Source organism: Musca domestica, unplaced genomic scaffold (genome assembly GCF_030504385.1).
Source record: "Musca domestica strain aabys unplaced genomic scaffold, Musca_domestica.polishedcontigs.V.1.1 2, whole genome shotgun sequence".
NCBI classification, from domain to species: domain Eukaryota; kingdom Metazoa; phylum Arthropoda; class Insecta; order Diptera; family Muscidae; genus Musca; species Musca domestica.
The window spans coordinates 17175235-17200553 of record NW_026712249.1 but is presented as its reverse complement, the minus strand read 5'-3'; the positions used below and the strand labels follow the sequence as shown (position 1 = coordinate 17200553).

The 25319-nt window shown below is 30.5% G+C and overlaps 1 protein-coding gene across 1 annotated transcript in view; it reads right to left on the bottom strand.

Moving 5' to 3' along the window:
* LOC101900511 (uncharacterized) overlaps positions 1–25319 on the bottom strand; it is a 262228-nt gene that overhangs the window by 146220 nt on the left and 90689 nt on the right. The window contains exon 2 of the mRNA XM_059121898.1: positions 20033–20166. Within this exon, the coding sequence (XP_058977881.1) occupies positions 20033–20166 (134 nt within the window). The remainder of the gene's footprint in view (positions 1–20032; positions 20167–25319) is intronic.

The window sequence follows — 25319 nt, the reverse complement described above, 5'->3', positions numbered from 1 at the left end:
AAGTATGCTATTTTTCCTCTTTAAAAAAGTGATCACAAATAATAGCTAAAAACCCCGAAATGTCAATATTTAAGGAGTTATGGCCATTTTAAAGTAGCAATATTTCATCCTTAAAAAAGTGATCACAAATAATAGCGAAACCCCCGAAATGTCAATATTTAAGGAGTTATGGCCATTTTAAAGTATGCAATATTTCATCCTTAAAAAAGGGATCAAAATAATAGCTAAAAACCCCGAAATGTCAATATTTAAGGAGTTATGGGATTTTAAAGTATGCTATTTTTCCTCTTTAAAAAAGTGATCACAAATATAGCTAAAAACCCCGAAATGTCAATATTTAAGGAGTTATGGCCATTTTAAAGTATGCAATATTTCATCCTTAAAAAAGTGATCACAAATAATAACTAAAAACCCCCGAAATGTCAATATTGTAGGAGTTATGGCCATTTTAAAGTATGCAATATTTAATCCTTAAAAAAGTGATCACAAATAATAGCTAAAAACCCCGAAATGTCAATATTTAGGGTTAGGCCATTTTAAAGTATGCAATATTTCATCTTAAAAAGGTGATCACAAATAATAGCTAAAACCCCGAAATGTCAATATTTAAGGAGTTATGGCCATTTTAAAGAATGCAATATTTCATCCTTAAAAAGGTGATCACAAATAATAGCTAAGAACCCCGAAATGTCAATATTTAAGGAGTTATGGCCATTTTAAAGTATGCAATATTTCATCCTTAAAAAAGTGATCACAATAATAGCTAAAAACCCCGAATTGTCAATATTTAAGGAGTTATGGCGATTTTTAAAGTATGCTATTTTTCCTCTTTAAAAAAGTGATCACAAATAATAGCTAAAAACCCCGAAATGTCAATATTTAAGGAGTTATGGCCATTTTAAAGTATGCAACATTTCAATCCTTAAAAAAGTGATCACAAATAATAGCTAAAACCCCGAAATGTCAATATTTAAGGAGTTATGGCCATTTTAAGTATGCTATTTTTCCTCTTTAAAAAGTGATCACAAATAATAGCTAAAAACCCCCGAAATGTCAATATTTAAGGAGTTATGGCCATTTTTAAGTATGCAATATTTCATCCTTAAAAAAGTGATTACAAATAATAGCTAAAAACCCCGAAATGTCAATATTTAAGGAGTTATGGCCATTTAAAGTATGCAATATTTCAACGTTAAAAAAGTGATCACAAATAATAGCTAAAAACCCCGAAATGTCAATATTTAAGGAGTTATGGCGACTTTAAAGTATGCAATATTTCATCCTTAAAAAAGTGATCACAAATAATAGCTAAAAACCCCGAAATGTCAATATTTAAGGAGTTTATGGCCATTTTAAAGTATGCAATATTTCATCCTTAAAAAGTGATCACAAATAATAGCTAAAAACCCCGAAATGTCAATATTTAAGGAGTTATGGCGATTTAAAGTATGCAATATTTCATCCTTAAAAAAGTGATCACAAATAATAGCTAAAAACCCCGAAATGTCAATATTTAAGGAGTTATGGCGATTTTAAAGTATGCTATTTTTCCTCTTTAAAAAAGTGATCACAAATAATAGCTAAAAACCCCGAAATGTCAATATTTAAGGAGTTATGGCCATTTTAAAGTATGCAATATTTCATCCTTAAAAAAGTGATTACAAATAATAGCTAAAAAACCCCGAAATGTCAATATTTAAGGAGTTATGGCCATTTTAAAGTATGCAATATTTCAACGTTAAAAAAGTGATCACAAATAATAGCTAAAAACCCGAAATGTCAATATTTAAGGAGTTATGGCGACTTTAAAGTATGCAATATTTCATCCTTAAAAAAGTGATTACAATAATAGCTAAAACCCCGAAATGTCAATATTTAAGGAGTTATGGCCATTTTAAAGTATGCAATATTTCAACGTTAAAAAGTGATCACAAATAATAGCTAAAAACCCCGAAATGTCAATATTTAAGGAGTTATGGCGACTTTAAAGTATGCAATATTTCATCCTTAAAAAAGTGATCACAAATAATAGCTAAAAACCCCGAAATGTCAATATTTAAGGAGTTATGGCCATTTTAAAGTATGCAATATTTCATCCTTAAAAAAGTGATCACAAATAATAGCTAAAACCCCGAAATGTCAATATTTAAGGAGTTATGGCCATTTTAAAGAATGCAATATTTCATCCTTAAAAAGGTGATCACAAATAATAGCTAAGAACCCCGAAATGTCAATATTTAAGGAGTTATGGCCATTTTAAAGTATGCAATATTTCATCCTTAAAAAGTGATCACAAATAATAGCTAAAAACCCCGAATTGTCAATATTTAAGGAGTTATGGCGATTTTAAAGTATGCTATTTTTCCTCTTTAAAAAAGTGATCACAAATAATAGCTAAAAACCCCGAAATGTCAATATTTAAGGAGTTATGGCCATTTTAAAGTATGCAATATTTCATCCTTAAAAAAGTGATCACAAATAATAGCTAAAAACTCCGAAATGTCAATATTTAAGGAGTTATGGCCATTTTAAAGTATGCTATTTTTCCTCTTTAAAAAAGTGATCACAAATAATAGCTAAAAACCCCGAAATGTCAATATTTAAGGAGTTATGGCCATTTTAAAGTATGCAATATTTCATCCTTAAAAAAGTGATTACAAATAATAGCTAAAAACCCCGAAATGTCAATATTTAAGGAGTTATGGCCATTTTAAAGTATGCAATATTTCAACGTTAAAAAAGTGATCACAAATAATAGCTAAAAACCCCGAAATGTCAATATTAAGGAGTTATGGCGACTTTAAAGTATGCAATATTTCATCCTTAAAAAGGTGATCACAAATAATAGCTAAAAACCCCGAAATGTCAATATTTAAGGAGTTATGGCCATTTTAAAGTATGCAATATTTCATCCTTAAAAAGTGATCACAAATAATAGCTAAAAACCCCGAAATGTCAATATTTAAGGAGTTATGGCGATTTTAAAGTATGCAATATTTCATCCTTAAAAAAGTGATCACAAATAATAGCTAAAAACCCCGAAATGTCAATATTTAAGGAGTTATGGCGATTTTAAAGTATGCTATTTTTCCTCTTTAAAAAAGTGATCACAAATAATAGCTAAAAACCCCGAATGTCAATATTTAAGGAGTTATGGCCATTTTAAAGTATGCAATATTTCATCCTTAAAAAAGTGATCACAAATAATAGCTAAAAACCCCGAAATGTCAATATTTAAGGAGTTATGGCCATTTTAAAGTATGCTATTTTTCCTCTTTAAAAAAGTGATCACAAATAATAGCTAAAAACCCCGAAATGTCAATATTTAAGGAGTTATGGCCATTTTAAAGTATGCAATATTTCATCCTTAAAAAAGTGATCACAAATAATAGCTAAAAACCCCGAAATGTCAATATTTAAGGAGTTGTGGCCATTTTAAAGTATGCTATTTTTCCTCTTTAAAAAAGTGATCACAAATAATAGCTAAAAACCCCGAAATGTCAATATTTAAGGAGTTATGGCCATTTTAAAGTATGTAATATTTCATCCTTAAAAAGTGATCACAAATAATAGCTAAAACCCCGAAATGTCAATATTTAATCAGTTATGGCCATTTTAAAGTATGCTATTTTTCCTCTTTAAAAAAGTGATCACAAATAATAGCTCAAAACCCCGAAATGTCAATATTTAAGGAGTTATGGCCATTTTAAAGTATGCAATATTTCATCCTTAAAAAAGTGATCACAAATAATAGCTAAAAACCCCGAAATGTCAATATTTAAGGAGTTATGGCCATTTTAAAGTATGCTATTTTTTCTCTTTAAAAAAGTGATCACAAATAATAGCTAAAAACCCCGAAATGTCAATATTTAAGGAGTTATGGCCATTTTAAAGTATGTAATATTTCATCCTTAAAAAAGTGATCACAAATAATAGCTAAAAACCCGAAATGTCAATATTTAATCAGTTATGGCCATTTTAAAGTATGCTATTTTTCCTCTTTAAAAAGTGATCACAAATAATAGCTCAAAACCCCGAAATGTCAATATTTAAGGAGTTATGGCCATTTTAAAGTATGCAATATTTCATCCTTAAAAAAGTGATCACAAATAATAGCTAAAAACCCCGAAATGTCAATATTTAAGGAGTTATGGCCATTTTAAAGTATGCTATTTTTCCTCTTTAAAAAAGTGATCACAAATAATAGCTAAAAACCCCGAAATGTCAATATTTAAGGAGTTATGGCCATTTTAAAGTATGCTATTTTTCCTCTTTAAAAAAGTGATCACAAATAATAGCTAAAAACCCCGAAATGTCAATATTTAAGGAGTTATGGCCATTTTAAAGTATGCAATATTTCATCCTTAAAAAAGTGATCACAAATAATAGCTAAAAACCCCGAAATGTCAATATTTAAGGAGTTATGGCCATTTTAAAGTATGCATATTTCATCCTTAAAAAAGTGATCACAAATAATAGCTAAAAACCCCGAAATGTCAATATTTAAGGAGTTATGGCCATTTTAAAGTATGCTATTTTTCCTCTTTAAAAAAGTGATCACAAATACAGCTAAAAAAAATATTTCATCCTTAAAAAAGTGATCACAAATAATAGCTAAAAACCCCGAAATGTCAATATTTAAGGAGTTATGGCCATTTTAAAGTATGCTATTTTTCCTCTTTAAAAAAGTGATCACAAATAACAGCTAAAAAAATATTTCATCCTTAAAAAAGTGATCACAAATAATAGCTAAAAACCCCGAAATGTCAATATTTAAGGAGTTATGGCCATTTTAAAGTTTGCTATTTTTCCTCTTTAAAAAAGTGATCACAAATAATAGCTAAAACCCCGAAATGTCAATATTCAAGGAGTTATGGCCATTTTAAAGTATGCAATATTTCATCCTTAAAAAAGTGATCACAAATAATAGCTAAAACCCCCGAAATGTCAATATTTAAGGAGTTATGGCCATTTTAAAGTATGCTATTTTTCCTCTTTAAAAAAGTGATCACAAATAATAGCTAAAAACCCCGAAATGTCAATATTTAAGGAGTTATGGCCATTTTAAAGTATGCTATTTTTCCTCTTTAAAAAAGTGATCACAAATAATAGCTAAAAACCCCGAAATGTCAATATTTAAGGAGTTATGGCCATTTTAAAGTATGCAATATTTCATCCTTAAAAAAGTGATCACAAATAATAGCTAAAAACCCCGAAATGTCAATATTTAAGGAGTTGTGGCCATTTTAAAGTATGCTATTTTTCCTCTTTAAAAAAGTGATCACAAATAATAGCTAAAAACCCCGAAATGTCAATATTTAAGGAGTTATGGCCATTTTAAAGTATGTAATATTTCATCCTTAAAAAGTGATCACAAATAATAGCTAAAAACCCCGAAATGTCAATATTTAATCAGTTATGGCCATTTTAAAGTATGCTATTTTTCCTCTTTAAAAAAGTGATCACAAATAATAGCTCAAACCCCGAAATGTCAATATTTAAGGAGTTATGGCCATTTTAAAGTATGCAATATTTCATCCTTAAAAAGTGATCACAATAATAGCTAAAAACCCCGAAATGTCAATATTTAAGGAGTTATGGCCATTTTAAAGTATGCTATTTTTTCTCTTTAAAAAAGTGATCACAAATAATAGCTAAAAACCCCGAAATGTCAATATTTAAGGAGTTATGGCCATTTTAAAGTATGTAATATTTCATCCTTAAAAAAGTGATCACAAATAATAGCTAAAAACCCCGAAATGTCAATATTTAAGGAGTTATGGCCATTTTAAAGTATGCAATATTTCATCCTTAAAAAAGTGATCACAAATAATAGCTAAAAACCCCGAAATGTCAATATTTAATCAGTTATGGCCATTTTAAAGTATGCTATTTTTCCTCTTTAAAAAAGTGATCACAAATAATAGCTCAAACCCCGAAATGTCAATATTTAAGGAGTTATGGCCATTTTAAAGTATGCAATATTTCATCCTTAAAAAAGTGATCACAAATAATAGCTAAAAACCCCGAAATGTCAATATTTAAGGAGTTATGGCCATTTTAAAGTATGCTATTTTTCCTCTTTAAAAAGTGATCACAAATAATAGCTAAAAACCCCGAAATGTCAATATTTAAGGAGTTATGGCCATTTTTAAAGTATGCTATTTTTCCTCTTTAAAAAGTGATCACAAATAATAGCTAAAAACCCCGAAATGTCAATATTTAAGGAGTTATGGCCATTTTAAAGTATGCAATATTTCATCCTTAAAAAGTGATCACAAATAATAGCTAAAACCCCGAAATGTCAATATTTAAGGAGTTATGGCCATTTTAAAGTATGCAATATTTCATCCTTAAAAAGTGATCACAAATAATAGCTAAAAACCCCGAAATGTCAATATTTAAGGAGTTATGGCCATTTTAAAGTATGCTATTTTTCCTCTTTAAAAAAGTGATCACAAATAATAGCTAAAACCCCGAATGTCATATTTAAGGAGTTATGGCCATTTTAAAGTATGCAATATTTCATCCTTAAAAAAGTGATCACAAATAATAGCTAAAAACCCCGAAATGTCAATATTAAGGAGTTATGGCCATTTTAAAGTATGCAATATTTCATCCTTAAAAAAGTGATCACAAATAATAGCTAAAAACCCCGAAATGTCAATATTTAAGGAGTTATGGCCATTTTAAAGTATGCTATTTTTCCTCTTTAAAAAGTGATCACAAATAACAGCTAAAAAAATATTTCATCCTTAAAAAGTGATCACAAATAATAGCTAAAAACCCCGAAATGTCAATATTTAAGGAGTTATGGCCATTTTAAAGTATGCTATTTTTCCTCTTTAAAAAAGTGATCACAAATAACAGCTAAAAAAATATTTCATCCTTAAAAAAGTGATCACAAATAATAGCTAAAAACCCCGAAATGTCAATATTTAAGGAGTTATGGCCATTTTAAAGTTTGCTATTTTTCCTCTTTAAAAAAGTGATCACAAATAATAGCTAAAAACCCCGAAATGTCAATATTCAAGGAGTTATGGCCATTTTAAAGTATGCAATATTTCATCCTTAAAAAAGTGATCACAAATAATAGCTAAAACCCCCGAAATGTCAATATTTAAGGAGTTATGGCCATTTTAAAGTATGCTATTTTTCCTCTTTAAAAAAGTGATCACAAATAATAGCTAAAAACCCCGAAATGTCAATATTTAAGGAGTTATGGCCATTTTAAAGTATGCAATATTTCATCCTTAAAAAAGTGATCACAAATAATAGCTAAAAACCCCGAAATGTCAATATTTAAGGAGTTATGGCCATTTTAAAGTATGCTATTTTTCCTCTTTAAAAAAGTGATCACAAATAACAGCTAAAAAAATATTTCATCCTTAAAAAAGTGATCACAAATAATAGCTAAAAACCCCGAAATGTCAATATTTAAGGAGTTATGGCCATTTTAAAGTATGCTATTTTTCCTCTTTAAAAAAGTGATCACAAATAATAGCTAAAAACCCCGAAATGTCAATATTTAAGGAGTTATGGCCATTTTAAAGTATATCAATATTTCATCCTTAAAAAAGTGATCACAAATAATACCTAAAAACCCCGAAATGTCAATATTTAAGGAGTTATGGCGATTTTAAAGTATGCTATTTTTCCTCTTTAAAAAAGTGATCACAAATAATAGCTAAAAACCCCGAAATGTCAATATTTAAGGAGTTATGGCCATTTTAAAGTATGCAATATTTCATCCTTAAAAAAGTGATCACAAATAATAGCTAAAAACCCCGAAATGTCAATATTTAAGGAGTTATGGCCATTTTAAAGTATGCTATTTTTCCTCTTTAAAAAAGTGATCACAAATAACAGCTAAAAAATATTTCATCCTTAAAAAAGTGATCACAAATAATAGCTAAAAACCCCGAAATGTCAATATTTAAGGAGTTATGGCCATTTTAAAGTATGCTATTTTTCCTCTTTAAAAAAGTGATCACAAATAATAGCTAAAAACCCCGAAATGTCAATATTTAAGGAGTTATGGCCATTTTAAAGTATGCAATATTTCATCCTTAAAAAGGTGATCACAAATAATAGCTAAAAACCCCGAAATGTCAATATTTAAGGAGTTATGGCCATTTTAAAGTATGCTATTTTTCCTCTTTAAAAAAGTGATCACAAATAATAGCTAAAAACCCCGAAATGTCAATATTTAAGGAGTTATGGCCATTTTAAAGTATGCAATATTTCATCCTTAAAAAAGTGATCACAAATAATAGCTAAAACCCCGAAATGTCAATATTTAAGGAGTTATGGCCATTTTAAAGTATGCTATTTTTCCTCTTTAAAAAAGTGATCACAAATAATAGCTAAAAACCCCGAAATGTCAATATTTGAGGAGTTATGGCCATTTTAAAGTATGCAATATTTCATCCTTAAAAAAGTGATCACAAATAAAAGCTAAAAACCCCGAAATGTCAATATTTAAGGAGTTATGGCCATTTTAAAGTATGCAATATTTCATCCTTAAAAAAGTGATCACAAATAATAGCTAAAAACCCCGAAATGTCAATATTTAAGGAGTTATGGCCATTTTAAAGTATGCTATTTTTCCTCTTTAAAAAAGTGATCACAAATAATAGCTAAGAACCCCGAAATGTCAATATTTGAGGAGTTATGGCCATTTTAAAGTATGCAATATTTCATCCTTAAAAAAGTGATCACAAATAAAAGCTAAAAACCCCGAAATGTCAATATTTAAGGAGTTATGGCCATTTTAAAGTATGCAATATTTCATCCTTAAAAAAGTGATCACAAATAATAGCTAAAAACCCCGAAATGTCAATATTTAAGGAGTTATGGCCATTTTAAAGTATGCTATTTTTCCTCTTTAAAAAAGTGATCACAAATAATAGCTAAAAACCCCGAAATGTCAATATTTGAGGAGTTATGGCCATTTTAAAGTATGCAATATTTCATCCTTAAAAAAGTGATCACAAATAAAAGCTAAAAACCCCGAAATGTCAATATTTAAGGAGTTATGGCCATTTTAAAGTATGCAATATTTCATCCTTAAAAAAGTGATCACAAATAATAGCTAAAAACCCCGAAATGTCAATATTTAAGGAGTTATGGCCATTTTAAAGTATGCTATTTTTCCTCTTTAAAAAAGTGATCACAAATAATAGCTAAAAACCCCGAAATGTCAATATTTGAGGAGTTATGGCCATTTTAAAGTATGCAATATTTCATCCTTAAAAAAGTGATCACAAATAAAAGCTAAAAACCCCGAAATGTCAATATTTAAGGAGTTATGGCCATTTTAAAGTATGCAATATTTCATCCTTAAAAAAGTGATCACAAATAATAGCTAAAAACCCCGAAATGTCAATATTTAAGGAGTTATGGCCATTTTAAAGTATGCTATTTTTCCTCTTTAAAAAAGTGATCACAAATAATAGCTAAAAACCCCGAAATGTCAATATTTAAGGAGTTATGGCCATTTTAAAGTATGCAATATTTCATCCTTAAAAAAGTGATCACAAATAATAGCTAAAAACCCCGAAATGTCAATATTTAAGGAGTTATGGCCATTTTAAAGTATGCTATTTTTCCTCTTTAAAAAAGTGATCACAAATAATAGCTAAAAACCCCGAAATGTCAATATTTGAGGAGTTATGGCCATTTTAAAGTATGCAATATTTCATCCTTAAAAAAGTGATCACAAATAAAAGCTAAAAACCCCGAAATGTCAATATTTAAGGAGTTATGGCCATTTTAAAGTATGCAATATTTCATCCTTAAAAAAGTGATCACAAATAAAAGCTAAAAACCCCGAAATGTCAATATTTAAGGAGTTATGGCCATTTTAAAGTATGCAATATTTCATCCTTAAAAAAGTGATCACAAATAATAGCTAAAAACCCCGAAATGTCAATATTTAAGGAGTTATGGCCATTTTAAAGTATGCTATTTTCCTCTTTAAAAAAGTGATCACAAATAATAGCTAAAAACCCCGAAATGTCAATATTTGAGGAGTTATGGCCATTTTAAAGTATGCAATATTTCATCCTTAAAAAGTGATCACAAATAATAGCTAAAAACCCCGAAATGTCAATATTTAAGGAGTTATGGCCATTTTAAAGTATGCTATTTTTCCTCTTTAAAAAAGTGATCACAAATAATAGCTAAAAACCCCGAAATGTCAATATTTGAGGAGTTATGGCCATTTTAAAGTATGCAATATTTCATCCTTAAAAAAGTGATCACAAATAAAAGCTAAAACCCCGAAATGTCAATATTTAAGGAGTTATGGCCATTTTAAAGTATGCAATATTTCATCCTTAAAAAAGTGATCACAAATAATAGCTAAAAACCCCGAAATGTCAATATTTAAGGAGTTATGGCCATTTTAAAGTATGCTATTTTTCCTCTTTAAAAAAGTGATCACAAATAATAGCTAAAAACCCCGAAATGTCAATATTTGAGGAGTTATGGCCATTTTAAAGTATGCAATATTTCATCCTTAAAAAAGTGATCACAAATAAAAGCTAAAAACCCCGAAATGTCAATATTTAAGGAGTTATGGCCATTTTAAAGTATGCAATATTTCATCCTTAAAAAAGTGATCACAAATAATAGCTAAAAACCCCGAAATGTCAATATTTAAGGAGTTATGGCCATTTTAAAGTATGCTATTTTTCCTCTTTAAAAAAGTGATCACAAATAATAGCTAAAAACCCCGAAATGTCAATATTTAAGGAGTTATGGCCATTTTAAAGTATGCAATATTTCATCCTTAAAAAGTGATCACAAATAATAGCTAAAAACCCCGAAATGTCAATATTTAAGGAGTTATGGCCATTTTAAAGTATGCTATTTTTCCTCTTTAAAAAAGTGATCACAAATAATAGCTAAAAACCCCGAAATGTCAATATTTAAGGAGTTATGGCCATTTTAAAGTATGCTATTTTTCCTCTTTAAAAAAGTGATCACAAATAATAGCTAAAAACCCCGAAATGTCAATATTTAAGGAGTTATGGCCATTTTAAAGTATGCAATATTTCATCCTTAAAAAAGTGATCACAAATAATAGCTAAAAACCCCGAAATGTCAATATTTAAGGAGTTATGGCCATTTTAAAGTATGCAATATTTCATCCTTAAAAAAGTGATCACAAATAATAGCTAAAAACCCCGAAATGTCAATATTTAAGGAGTTATGGCCATTTTAAAGTATGCTATTTTTCCTCTTTAAAAAAGTGATCACAATAATAGCTAAAACCCCGAAATGTCAATATTTAAGGAGTTATGGCCATTTTAAAGTATGCAATATTTCATCCTTAAAAAAGTGATCACAAATAATAGCTAAAAACCCCGAAATGTCAATATTTAAGGAGTTATGGCCATTTTAAAGTATGCAATATTTCATCCTTAAAAAAGTGATCACAAATAATAGCTAAAAACCCCGAAATGTCAATATTTAAGGAGTTATGGCCATTTTAAAGTATGCTATTTTTCCTCTTTAAAAAGTGATCACAAATAACAGCTAAAAAAATATTTCATCCTTAAAAAAGTGATCACAAATAATAGCTAAAAACCCCGAAATGTCAATATTTAAGGAGTTATGGCCATTTTAAAGTATGCTATTTTTCCTCTTTAAAAAAGTGATCACAAATAACAGCTAAAAAAATATTTCATCCTTAAAAAGTGATCACAAATAATAGCTAAAAACCCCGAAATGTCAATATTTAAGGAGTTATGGCCATTTTAAAGTTTGCTATTTTTCCTCTTTAAAAAAGTGATCACAAATAATAGCTAAAAACCCCGAAATGTCAATATTCAAGGAGTTATGGCCATTTTAAAGTATGCAATATTTCATCCTTAAAAAAGTGATCACAAATAATAGCTAAAACCCCCGAAATGTCAATATTTAAGGAGTTATGGCCATTTTAAAGTATGCTATTTTTCCTCTTTAAAAAAGTGATCACAAATAATAGCTAAAAACCCCGAAATGTCAATATTTAAGGAGTTATGGCCATTTTAAAGTATGCAATATTTCATCCTTAAAAAAGTGATCACAAATAATAGCTAAAAACCCCGAAATGTCAATATTTAAGGAGTTATGGCCATTTTAAAGTATGCTATTTTTCCTCTTTAAAAAAGTGATCACAAATAACAGCTAAAAAAATATTTCATCCTTAAAAAAGTGATCACAAATAATAGCTAAAAACCCCGAAATGTCAATATTTAAGGAGTTATGGCCATTTTAAAGTATGCTATTTTTCCTCTTTAAAAAAGTGATCACAATAATAGCTAAAAACCCCGAAATGTCAATATTTAAGGAGTTATGGCCATTTTAAAGTATATCAATATTTCATCCTTAAAAAAGTGATCACAAATAATACCTAAAAACCCCGAAATGTCAATATTTAAGGAGTTATGGCGATTTTAAAGTATGCTATTTTTCCTCTTTAAAAAGTGATCACAAATAATAGCTAAAAACCCCGAAATGTCAATATTTAAGGAGTTATGGCCATTTTAAAGTATGCAATATTTCATCCTTAAAAAAGTGATCACAAATAATAGCTAAAAACCCCGAAATGTCAATATTTAAGGAGTTATGGCCATTTTAAAGTATGCTATTTTTCCTCTTTAAAAAAGTGATCACAAATAACAGCTAAAAAATATTTCATCCTTAAAAAGTGATCACAAATAATAGCTAAAAACCCCGAAATGTCAATATTTAAGGAGTTATGGCCATTTTAAAGTATGCTATTTTTCCTCTTTAAAAAAGTGATCACAAATAATAGCTAAAAACCCCGAAATGTCAATATTTAAGGAGTTATGGCCATTTTAAAGTATGCAATATTTCATCCTTAAAAAGGTGATCACAAATAATAGCTAAAAACCCCGAAATGTCAATATTTAAGGAGTTATGGCCATTTTAAAGTATGCTATTTTTCCTCTTTAAAAAAGTGATCACAAATAATAGCTAAAAACCCCGAAATGTCAATATTTAAGGAGTTATGGCCATTTTAAAGTATGCAATATTTCATCCTTAAAAAAGTGATCACAAATAATAGCTAAAAACCCCGAAATGTCAATATTTAAGGAGTTATGGCCATTTTAAAGTATGCTATTTTTCCTCTTTAAAAAAGTGATCACAAATAATAGCTAAAAACCCCGAAATGTCAATATTTGAGGAGTTATGGCCATTTTAAAGTATGCAATATTTCATCCTTAAAAAAGTGATCACAAATAAAAGCTAAAAACCCCGAAATGTCAATATTTAAGGAGTTATGGCCATTTTAAAGTATGCAATATTTCATCCTTAAAAAAGTGATCACAAATAATAGCTAAAAACCCCGAAATGTCAATATTTAAGGAGTTATGGCCATTTTAAAGTATGCTATTTTTCCTCTTTAAAAAAGTGATCACAAATAATAGCTAAGAACCCCGAAATGTCAATATTTGAGGAGTTATGGCCATTTTAAAGTATGCAATATTTCATCCTTAAAAAAGTGATCACAAATAAAAGCTAAAAACCCCGAAATGTCAATATTTAAGGAGTTATGGCCATTTTAAAGTATGCAATATTTCATCCTTAAAAAAGTGATCACAAATAATAGCTAAAAACCCCGAAATGTCAATATTTAAGGAGTTATGGCCATTTTAAAGTATGCTATTTTTCCTCTTTAAAAAAGTGATCACAAATAATAGCTAAAAACCCCGAAATGTCAATATTTGAGGAGTTATGGCCATTTTAAAGTATGCAATATTTCATCCTTAAAAAAGTGATCACAAATAAAAGCTAAAAACCCCGAAATGTCAATATTTAAGGAGTTATGGCCATTTTAAAGTATGCAATATTTCATCCTTAAAAAAGTGATCACAAATAATAGCTAAAAACCCCGAAATGTCAATATTTAAGGAGTTATGGCCATTTTAAAGTATGCTATTTTTCCTCTTTAAAAAAGTGATCACAAATAATAGCTAAAAACCCCGAAATGTCAATATTTGAGGAGTTATGGCCATTTTAAAGTATGCAATATTTCATCCTTAAAAAAGTGATCACAAATAAAAGCTAAAAACCCCGAAATGTCAATATTTAAGGAGTTATGGCCATTTTAAAGTATGCAATATTTCATCCTTAAAAAAGTGATCACAAATAATAGCTAAAAACCCCGAAATGTCAATATTTAAGGAGTTATGGCCATTTTAAAGTATGCTATTTTTCCTCTTTAAAAAAGTGATCACAAATAATAGCTAAAAACCCCGAAATGTCAATATTTAAGGAGTTATGGCCATTTTAAAGTATGCAATATTTCATCCTTAAAAAAGTGATCACAAATAATAGCTAAAAACCCCGAAATGTCAATATTTAAGGAGTTATGGCCATTTTAAAGTATGCTATTTTTCCTCTTTAAAAAAGTGATCACAAATAATAGCTAAAAACCCCGAAATGTCAATATTTGAGGAGTTATGGCCATTTTAAAGTATGCAATATTTCATCCTTAAAAAAGTGATCACAAATAAAAGCTAAAAACCCCGAAATGTCAATATTTAAGGAGTTATGGCCATTTTAAAGTATGCAATATTTCATCCTTAAAAAAGTGATCACAAATAATAGCTAAAAACCCCGAAATGTCAATATTTAAGGAGTTATGGCCATTTTAAAGTATGCTATTTTTCCTCTTTAAAAAGTGATCACAAATAATAGCTAAAAACCCCGAAATGTCAATATTTAAGGAGTTATGGCCATTTTAAAGTATGCAATATTTCATCCTTAAAAAAGTGATCACAAATAATAGCTAAAAACCCCGAAATGTCAATATTTAAGGAGTTATGGCCATTTTAAAGTATGCTATTTTTCCTCTTTAAAAAAGTGATCACAAATAATAGCTAAAAACCCCGAAATGTCAATATTTGAGGAGTTATGGCCATTTTAAAGTATGCAATATTTCATCCTTAAAAAAGTGATCACAAATAAAAGCTAAAAACCCCGAAATGTCAATATTTAAGGAGTTATGGCCATTTTAAAGTATGCAATATTTCATCCTTAAAAAAGTGATCACAAATAATAGCTAAAAACCCCGAAATGTCAATATTTAAGGAGTTATGGCCATTTTAAAGTATGCTATTTTTCCTCTTTAAAAAAGTGATCACAAATAATAGCTAAAAACCCCGAAATGTCAATATTTAAGGAGTTATGGCCATTTTAAAGTATGCAATATTTCATCCTTAAAAAAGTGATCACAAATAATAGCTAAAAACCCCGAAATGTCAATATTTAAGGAGTTATGGCCATTTTAAAGTATGCTATTTTTCCTCTTTAAAAAAGTGATCACAAATAATAGCTAAAAACCCCGAAATGTCAATATTTGAGGAGTTATGGCCATTTTAAAGTATGCAATATTTCATCCTTAAAAAAGTGATCACAAATAAAAGCTAAAAACCCCGAAATGTCAATATTTAAGGAGTTATGGCCATTTTAAAGTATGCAATATTTCATCCTTAAAAAAGTGATCACAAATAATAGCTAAAAACCCCGAAATGTCAATATTTAAGGAGTTATGGCCATTTTAAAGTATGCTATTTTTCCTCTTTAAAAAAGTGATCACAAATAATAGCTAAAAACCCCGAAATGTCAATATTTGAGGAGTTATGGCCATTTTAAAGTATGCAATATTTCATCCTTAAAAAAGTGATCACAAATAAAAGCTAAAAACCCCGAAATGTCAATATTTAAGGAGTTATGGCCATTTTAAAGTATGCAATATTTCATCCTTAAAAAGTGATCACAAATAATAGCTAAAAACCCCGAAATGTCAATATTTAAGGAGTTATGGCCATTTTAAAGTATGCTATTTTTCCTCTTTAAAAAAGTGATCACAAATAATAGCTAAAAACCCCGAAATGTCAATATTTGAGGAGTTATGGCCATTTTAAAGTATGCAATATTTCATCCTTAAAAAAGTAATCACAAATAAAAGCTAAAAACCCCGAAATGTCAATATTTAAGGAGTTATGGCCATTTTAAAGTATGCAATATTTCATCCTTAAAAAAGTGATCACAAATAATAGCTAAAAACCCCGAAATGTCAATATTTAAGGAGTTATGGCCATTTTAAAGTATGCTATTTTTCCTCTTTAAAAAAGTGATCACAAATAATAGCTAAAAACCCCGAAATGTCAATATTTAAGGAGTTATGGCCATTTTAAAGTATGCAATATTTCATCCTTAAAAAAGTGATCACAAATAATAGCTAAAAACCCCGAAATGTCAATATTTAAGGAGTTATGGCCATTTTAAAGTATGCTATTTTTCCTCTTTAAAAAAGTGATCACAAATAATAGCTAAAAACCCCGAAATGTCAATATTTAAGGAGTTATGGCCATTTTAAAGTATGCAATATTTCATCCTTAAAAAAGTGATCACAAATAATAGCTAAAAACCCCGAAATGTCAATATTTAAGGAGTTATGGCCATTTTAAAGTATGCTATTTTTCCTCTTTAAAAAAGTGATCACAAATAATAGCTAAAAACCCCGAAATGTCAATATTTAAGGAGTTATGGCCATTTTAAAGTATGCTATTTTTCCTCTTTAAAAAAGTGATCACAAATAATAGCTAAAAACCCCGAAATGTCAATATTTAAGGAGTTATGGCCATTTTAAAGTATGCTATTTTTCCTCTTTAAAAGGTGATCACAAATAATAGCTAAAAACCCCGAAATGTCAATATTTAAGGAGTTATGGCCATTTTAAAGTATGCAATATTTCATCCTTAAAAAAGTGATCAGAAATAATAGCTAAAAACCCCGAAATGTCAATATTTAAGGAGTTATGGCCATTTTAAAGTATGCAATATTTCATCCTTAAAAAAGTGATCACAAATAATAGCTAAAAACCCCGAAATGTCAATATTTAAGGAGTTATGGCCATTTTAAAGTATGCTATTTTTCCTCTTTAAAAAAGTGATCACAAATAATAGCTAAAAACCCCGAAATGTCAATATTTAAGGAGTTATGGCCATCACAAAGTATGCTATTTTTCCTCTTTAAAAAAGTGATCACAAATAATAGCTAAGAACCCCGAAATGTCAATATTTAAGGAGTTATGGCCATCATAAAGTATGCTATTTTTCCTCTTTAGAAAACTGCTCACAAATAATAGCTAAAAACCCCGAAATGTCAATATTTAAGGAGTTATGGCCATTTTAAAGTATGCAATATTTCATCCTTAAAAAAGTGATCAGAAATAATAGCTAAAAACCCCGAAATGTCAATATTTAAGGAGTTATGGCCATTTTAAAGTATGCAATATTTCATCCTTAAAAAAGTGATCACAAATAATAGCTAAAAACCCCGAAATGTCAATATTTAAGGAGTTATGGCCATTTTAAAGTATGCTATTTTTCCTCTTTAAAAAAGTGATCACAAATAATAGCTAAAAACCCCGAAATGTCAATATTTAAGGAGTTATGGCCATTTTAAAGTATGCTATTTTTCCTCTTTAGAAAACTGATCACAAATAATAGCTAAAAACCCCGAAATGTCAATATTTAAGGAGTTATGGCCATTTTAAAGTATGCAATATTTCATCCTTAAAAAGTGATCACAAATAATAGCTAAAAACCCCGAAATGTCAATATTTAAGGAGTTATGGCCATTTTAAAGTATGCAATATTTCATCCTTAAAAAAGTGATCACAAATAATAGCTAAAAACCCCGAAATGTCTATATTTAAGGAGTTATGGCCATCACAAAGTATGCTATTTTTCCTCTTTGAAAAAGTGATCACAAATAATAGCTAAAAACCCCGAAATGTCAATATTTAAGGAGTTATGGCCATCATAAAGTATGCTATTTTTCCTCTTTAGAAAACTGATCACAAATAATAGCTAAAAACCCCGAAATGTCAATATTGAAGGAGTTATGGCCATTTTAAAGTATGCTATTTTTCCTCTTTAAAAAAGTGATCACAAATAATAGCTAAAAACCCCGAAATGTCAATATTTAAGGAGTTATGGCCATCATAAAGTATGCTATTTTTCCACTTTAGAAAACTGATCACAAATAATAGCTAAAAACCCCGAAATGTCAATATTTAAGGAGTTATGGCCATTTTAAAGTATGCAATATTTCATCCTTAAAAAAGTGATCACAAATAATAGCTAAAAACCCCGAAATGTCAATATTTAAGGAGCTATGGCCATTTTAAAGTATGCAATATTTCATCCTTAAAAAAGTGATCACAAATAATAGCTAAAAACCCCGAAATGTCAATATTTAAGGAGTTATGGCCATTTTAAAGTATGCAATATTTCATCCTTAAAAAAGTGATCACAAATAATAGCTAAAAACCCCGAAATGTCAATATTTAAGGAGTTATGGCCATTTTAAAGTATGCAATATTTCATCCTTAAAAAAGTGATCACAAATAATAGCTAAAAACCCCGAAATGTCAATATTTAAGGAGTTATGGCCATTTTAAAGTATGCAATATTTCATCCTTAAAAAAGTGATCACAAATAATAGCTTAAAACCCCGAAATGTCAATATTTAAGGAGTTATGGCCATTTTAAATAAAAAAGTGATCACAAATAATAGCTAAAAACCCCGAAATGTCAATATTTAAGGAGTTATGGCCATCATAAAGTATGCTATTTTTCCACTTTAGAAAACTGATCACAAATAATAGCTAAAAACCCCGAAATGTCAATATTTAAGGAGTTATGGCCATTTTAAAGTATGCAATATTTCATCCTTAAAAAAGTGATCACAAATAATAGCTAAAAACCCCGAAATGTCAATATTTAAGGAGTTATGGCCATTTTAAAGTATGCAATATTTCATCCTTAAAAAAGTGATCACAAATAATAGCTAAAAACCCCGAAATGTCAATATTTAAGGAGTTATGGCCATTTTAAAGTATGCAATATTTCATCCTTAAAAAAGTGATCACAAATAATAGCTAAAAACCCCGAAATGTCAATATTTAAGGAGTTATGGCCATTTTAAAGTATACTATTTTTCCTCTTTAAAAAAGTGATCACAAATAATAGCTAAAAACCCCGAAATGTCAATATTTAAGGAGTTATGGCCATTTTAAAGTATGCTATGCCGAAATGTCAATATTTAAGGAGTTATGGCCATCACAAAGTATGCTATTTTTCCTCTTTAAAAAAGTGATCACAAATAATAGCTAAAAGCCCCGAAATGTCAATATTTAAGGAGTTATGGCCATTTTAAAGTATGCTATTTTCCTCTTTAAAAAAGTGATCACAAATAATAGCTAAAAACCCCGAAATGTCAATATTTAAGGAGTTATGGCCATTTTAAAATATGCTATTTTTCCTCCTTAGAAAAGTGGTCACAAATAATAGCTAAAAACCCCGAAATGTAAATATTTAAGGAGTTATGGCCATTTTAAAATATGCTATTTTTCCTCTTTAAAAAAGTGATCACAAACAATAGCTAAAAACCCCGAAATGTCAATATTTAAGGAGTTATGGCCATTTTAAAATATGCTATTTTTCCTCCTTAGAAAAGTGATCACAAATAATAGCTAAAAACCCCGTAATGTTAATATTTAAGGAGTTATGGCCATTTTAAAATATGCTATTTTTCCTCTTTAAAAAAGTGATCACAAATAATAGCTAAAAACCCCGAAATGTCAATGTTTAAGGAGTTATGGCCATTTTAAAGTATGCTATTTTTCCTCTTTAGGAAACTGATCACAAATAATAGCTAAAAACCCCGAAATGTCAATAATGTCTAATGGTCACATTAAAGTTCCGTACATTTTCCACCAAAGTTGTTTATTATAAATTCGTTATGCCAATGATTTTTGCAGTTTTCACGCACCAACAAATTATCTGGGCAAACTCATTTCCCATTCATCGAATCTATGCAAAACATGTTAGTGACATGTCCCCTCCCCTCCATGCAAATGAGAGCAATGATTTTCTTTCCTATTTACATTCCCTTATTTCCAATATTTATCTAATACCCAAGCCGGGCCTTAACTTACCTTATCTTCCAATAGATTGGAGAACAAATCCATGTGGTCTTCATCCTCATTCATCATGGCAAAGAAATTCTTAAAGGTGTCCGGAAATGAGGCCGGAAATTGTCCTTGTCGTGAATCTAATTTTGTTTCCATTTCTGTAATTAAAGTAAACAGAGAAGAAGAAGAAAGAAAGGAAAAAATAATTTACATTTCTTTACAGGATTCCTGTCATTCTTCTCTTAGCTCTACAATAGAAGGAATGTAAATCATCTTTGAGCATCAAAATTTGTTTACTTTCTTGTTTCGGGATTTTAAGGATAATGCAAATCAAAGAAAATTTATTTAAATAATTGCCTGTTGACAACGGAAAAGGAAATTGAAGCCAAAAAGAAAAGGAGAAAAAACACAAGGTAAATGGAAGTAATGACAAGATTTATTATAATATAATAATGGTTAAATTTTCGGGTAATTCTGGAGGAAAATTACAAAATGCAAATTGTATTACGAATAAGAAAAAGGAAAATATGTTTTCAAATTAGAAAATCCTAGAAATCAGGCTGGACATGACATTGGCATGTTATATCAACACATAGACAAAATTTTGAAATTGTCTTTACTTGCAACCAAAAATAATGTAAAGCATGTTCCATCGTTTTTTTTCTTCAAATCTTTAATCTGCAAATACTCCAAATAATAAGAATATACCTAAGCCCTCGCTCCTGAAATCCTTATTTGAGATCCGAAATTTTGGTCCAACTCTAAAACGTATTAAAAATTACGAAGCAACAAACTTTTTTTTCCTGACAAAACAAAAGGTTGTATCGGTCGGTTTTGCCAACAGATGTATACCCTCAGCCAATACGAACGTTTACACCCAATTTATGGGAAATCAGAAATTCCATTTTTATCTCAGGATTCTGGATGAGAGACATATATTTAGATATTGCAAGTTGTAAAGAATCGCTGAATTGTTTCGCAATTTATGACAGATAAAAATATTGAATATTTCGACCATTTGTGTGGGAGGTACCAGAAGTAGTGGACCGATTTTGTCCTCCTTAACACCAGACCTTGGACTAATATAAATATTGGGATTTGTGAAATTTGAAGACAATCGGACTCTTACATCACATTTTATGAGAGTTCAATAATTATTCAAAATTTTGACCATTTGTGAGGGAGGCACTTGATGGAGTGAACCGATATTGTCCATTTTCACATCTGACCTAGCACTGACACAAATATTAGGATATGCAAAGTTGGAGCAAAATCGGATTATCTTTTCTCTTTCTGTGCAAAAAATATATTTTTTGAACATTTCGACCTTTTGTGGGGGAGGTACCAAAAGGAGTGGACCGATACTGCCCATCTTCACACCAGAACTTGGGTTAATATAAATATTGGGATACTCCCTTCGAGAGTTATCGTGCGCACCAGCCAGCCAGACGGACGGACATCGCTAGATCGACTCCAAATGTTCTAAGGCGGTTTTGGTCCAAAGAGACCAAGGGTCTAAAACCGTTATTTCGACTAGGCACGTTTTGATCGTATAAAATTGTATATACCCTCTGTAGCCATATGGCTGAGGGTATTATCAAGGCCCATATAAAACGACTTGAGCTAGAATTTTAAAATTTTGTGTTAGGATCACTCTTGGTACCCTATGTATTTGACGAACCTGTAAAGCTAGAACTCTTAAATTTGGAATGAGGATCACTGATGGAGTGTTTGGTGGATATATCAAAGGACTTTTACTTTAAGTGCACGAAATGTACCAAAATGTACTATAGTTAGCACTATTTCGTATCATGTGAACGGTTAGAGCTGAAATTTGGAACGGAATCAAGGTTGAGCAGTAGGCTCGATGTAGGGAGGTAGTATTGGGAGTATTTACTCAGGTATACAAAAAGTACGAAATTTGATACAATTTGAATTTGGAGGAACAGGTGAAGCTGGAATCCTGAAATTTGAAATTAACATTACTGGCAGAGTGTAAAATTATGATATGGAGGTACTAAAGTTGGTACAATTTCAATTTGAGTGAATCGATAGAGCTAGAATACTGAAACTTGGAAATAACATTACGACTGCATTTTAGGACTGTGATATATGCGTAGTTTTGGAAACTCTAAATTTTACTAAATTTGGTACAATTAAAATTTTGAATGAACCGACAGAGTTGGGATCTTAAAATTTTGGATATAAGATTTCTTTTGAATTATATGATGTACGTAGTTATGAAAATGTGTACTTATGTTTACTAAATGGTGCCAAACTTCGTAAAAATTGTACTCTGGAGAACCTGTAGAGTTGGAATCCTGAAATTTTGATAAAAGATTCCTGTTGGATTGTGGTATATTGATAGGTATGGGCATTGGTACTTCTGTGTACAAAATGTTACTAAATTCGGTACAATAAGGATTTTCGGTGAACCGATAGAGCACGAAACTTGAAATTTGGAATTAAAATTATTCTTCAAGCGTCGGATGTATGTATATAGGAAGTTTGTACTTATGCATACTATGTGGTACTAAATTTGGTACAATTTGTACTTGGGCGAACCGATAGGGGAATGGAATCTTGAAATATGGTCTTCGGATTACTATGGAAGTATGAAGGAAGCATTAGATATTCGTGCTTTTTTGTAATAAATGGTACTAGGTTTGGTACAATTTCGATTTAGGGAAAACCAATAGGGGTGGAATCCTGCAATGAGGAAATAAGATTTATATTGAATTGTATAATACAGGTTGTAATGGAAATGTGTGCTTACAGGGTGAGATAAAAAAACTGCAACAAAGTCCAACGCCATAATTTTTCCTTTTTTTAAATTTTAGTGAATAAAAGCAACAAATGTCGGAAATAGCATCACATTTTAGAATAAGTTTAGATTTGTTCGAATTGGTCACTTTTGATACGAATTATGGCCTTGAAATGGCCAATGAAACCGTCACCCGCCGCAAGAATATTGCTCTGCGGTATTTTGGCTCATTTCCGGCGAAGCGGTAGCTTGAGGTGATCGACACCTTGGTATTTTTTAGTGCCAACCTTGCTTTCCAAAATATTCCAGACACAAAAGTTCAACGGATTGGTATCCGGAGATTTTGGTGGTCATTGTGCGCTGGAAATGAAGGGAGGAACATCATTTTGTAACCATTCTTGGGTGGCGCGTGCTGAGTGCGATGGTGCTGCTGAGTTCTGTTGGAATTATCAAGGTCTGCGGCCAAAGTGTTTGCGTGTTCAAGGCTTTAATACACGCTCCAGAATATTTTCGCGATCCTATTCGACATTTATTCTGATGCCACGGTTGATTAATACGAACAGAGAGCCATGGCCTGCACTTGAGTTCTGGTGGCCAGCCGAAGGTGCACATTTTCAGCTGACCTCTTTGGCAAGTAAACACGATCATTTTGTTTGTTTTCAAACTGCTAGACAACGAATGCTTTCTCATCGGAGACGGAGAAAACCAGTTTCGGCAGTTCACCACTTTCGGCCAAGCGAAGCATAGAGCTATTTTGAGTCTATTTTTCTATCTTTCTGTTGCGGTGTAAGTTCTTGCACATTATGGAATTTCAATGACTTTACCCCGAGCTCATTTTTCAGTATTTGCCGAATGGAATATTGCGATATGTTCAGCTCACGAGCCATTTTTCGGCCACTGCGAAGCGGGTTTCGATCAAGTCGCTTCTTTACTTTTGGACGATTTCTGCTGATGTTGCTGTTTTCTTCCGTCCTTGACGTCGGGCTACGCTACCAGTATCACGGTAACGAGCGATGGTACGAGACACAAAAAATTTATTCACATTTAAATGCTGGAGTGCTCTAACGATAGCCACTTGTGGTTTTCCAGCCAAATATAAAGAAATCACACTAACACGCTTAAATTCCATCACGAATAACTTCTTTCTGTAAAATTCTCACCAAAATGCTTTTGTATGCTCGTAAACAATATAATTAGCTGTCACTGAAATAAATTTCATAGCTGTCGGACAAGTGGCTTAGAAATAACAGCAGTCTGAAGTTGGTTGCAGTTTTTTTTTTTTCATGTTACCCTGTATTAAGATTTGTCATGCTTGAATAGAATCGGATGCTCATATCGTCTTTTATGAGCGTCATGATTATTCAATATTTTGACCGCATGTGGGGGAGGTACTAGAAGGAGTGGTCGGTTCTATCTTTTTTCGATATGTGAAATTTAAAGACCCTGCGACTTTGATTTCGCATTTTAAATGAGAGACGTGTATTCAAAAATTTGAAACGTTGTGGTGAAGGTCCCAGAGTGAGTAGACCGATATATCCCATATTTACACCAGATCCTGTGCTAATAAAAAAACCGAGATGTGTGAAATTTGAAGAGAATTAGATGTTTGTCTCAACCAATTATTCCAAATGGTGACCCTTTGTGCGGGAGGTACTTGATTGAGTGTGAAGACATTTTTCATTTTCCCACCTAACCCGAAACTTATAAAAATATTAGGATTTGCAAAGTTGGAGCCAAATCGGATTATCCTTTCTCTTTCTGTGCAGTAAAATATATTTTTGAAAATGTTGACCTTTTTTGAGGGAGGTACCAGAAAGAGTGGACCAAAATCGATCGAAGTTTGACAATAATACTACGATGCCCCAAGTTTCTACGAAATTGATTGCTCCCTTCAAGAGTTATTGTGCGCACCAGCCACACAGACAGACAGACGGGCGGATACCTCTAGATCGACTCCAAATGTCCTGAAACGGATTTGGTCCAAAGAGACCTTGGGTCTAAAATCGTTATTTGGATAAGGCAGGTTTTTGCCATAACAAATGATGTATACCCTCTGTAGCCATATGGCTGAGGGTTTAAAAAATAGGATCTTAAAATGTTATTTCGATAAGGCAAGTTTTTACCGTATCAAATGACGTATACCCTCTGCAGAAATTAAGGCTGAGGGTATAATAAAATATTTTAGCGACACGATGACATATTTTGTCTAACCACAAAAAACTCTTTCATTTATCCAAAAATTCACTTAAGAAATTAAATAATTTCAATCCTAAAGCCATATTCTTGTGTAAAAGTGAAAATCTCCTTCCAGTCTTTTGTGTACCAAAGTGAAGATAAAACGCACCACAAGGAATCCTGACATTTACATAAATATTTGCCCTTTTTTCGGTTACAGTTGTTTGTCAAACCTCTTTGTGAACACAAATGTTTCCGCTTTTGAGGACATTTTGAAATTCATCTACCTTCACATTTTCCTTGGTTTCCTGTCATGGTGGCCAACATGGTTTTTCTTTGTGTTTTGGAAAATTATGGACCACATAAAATAAA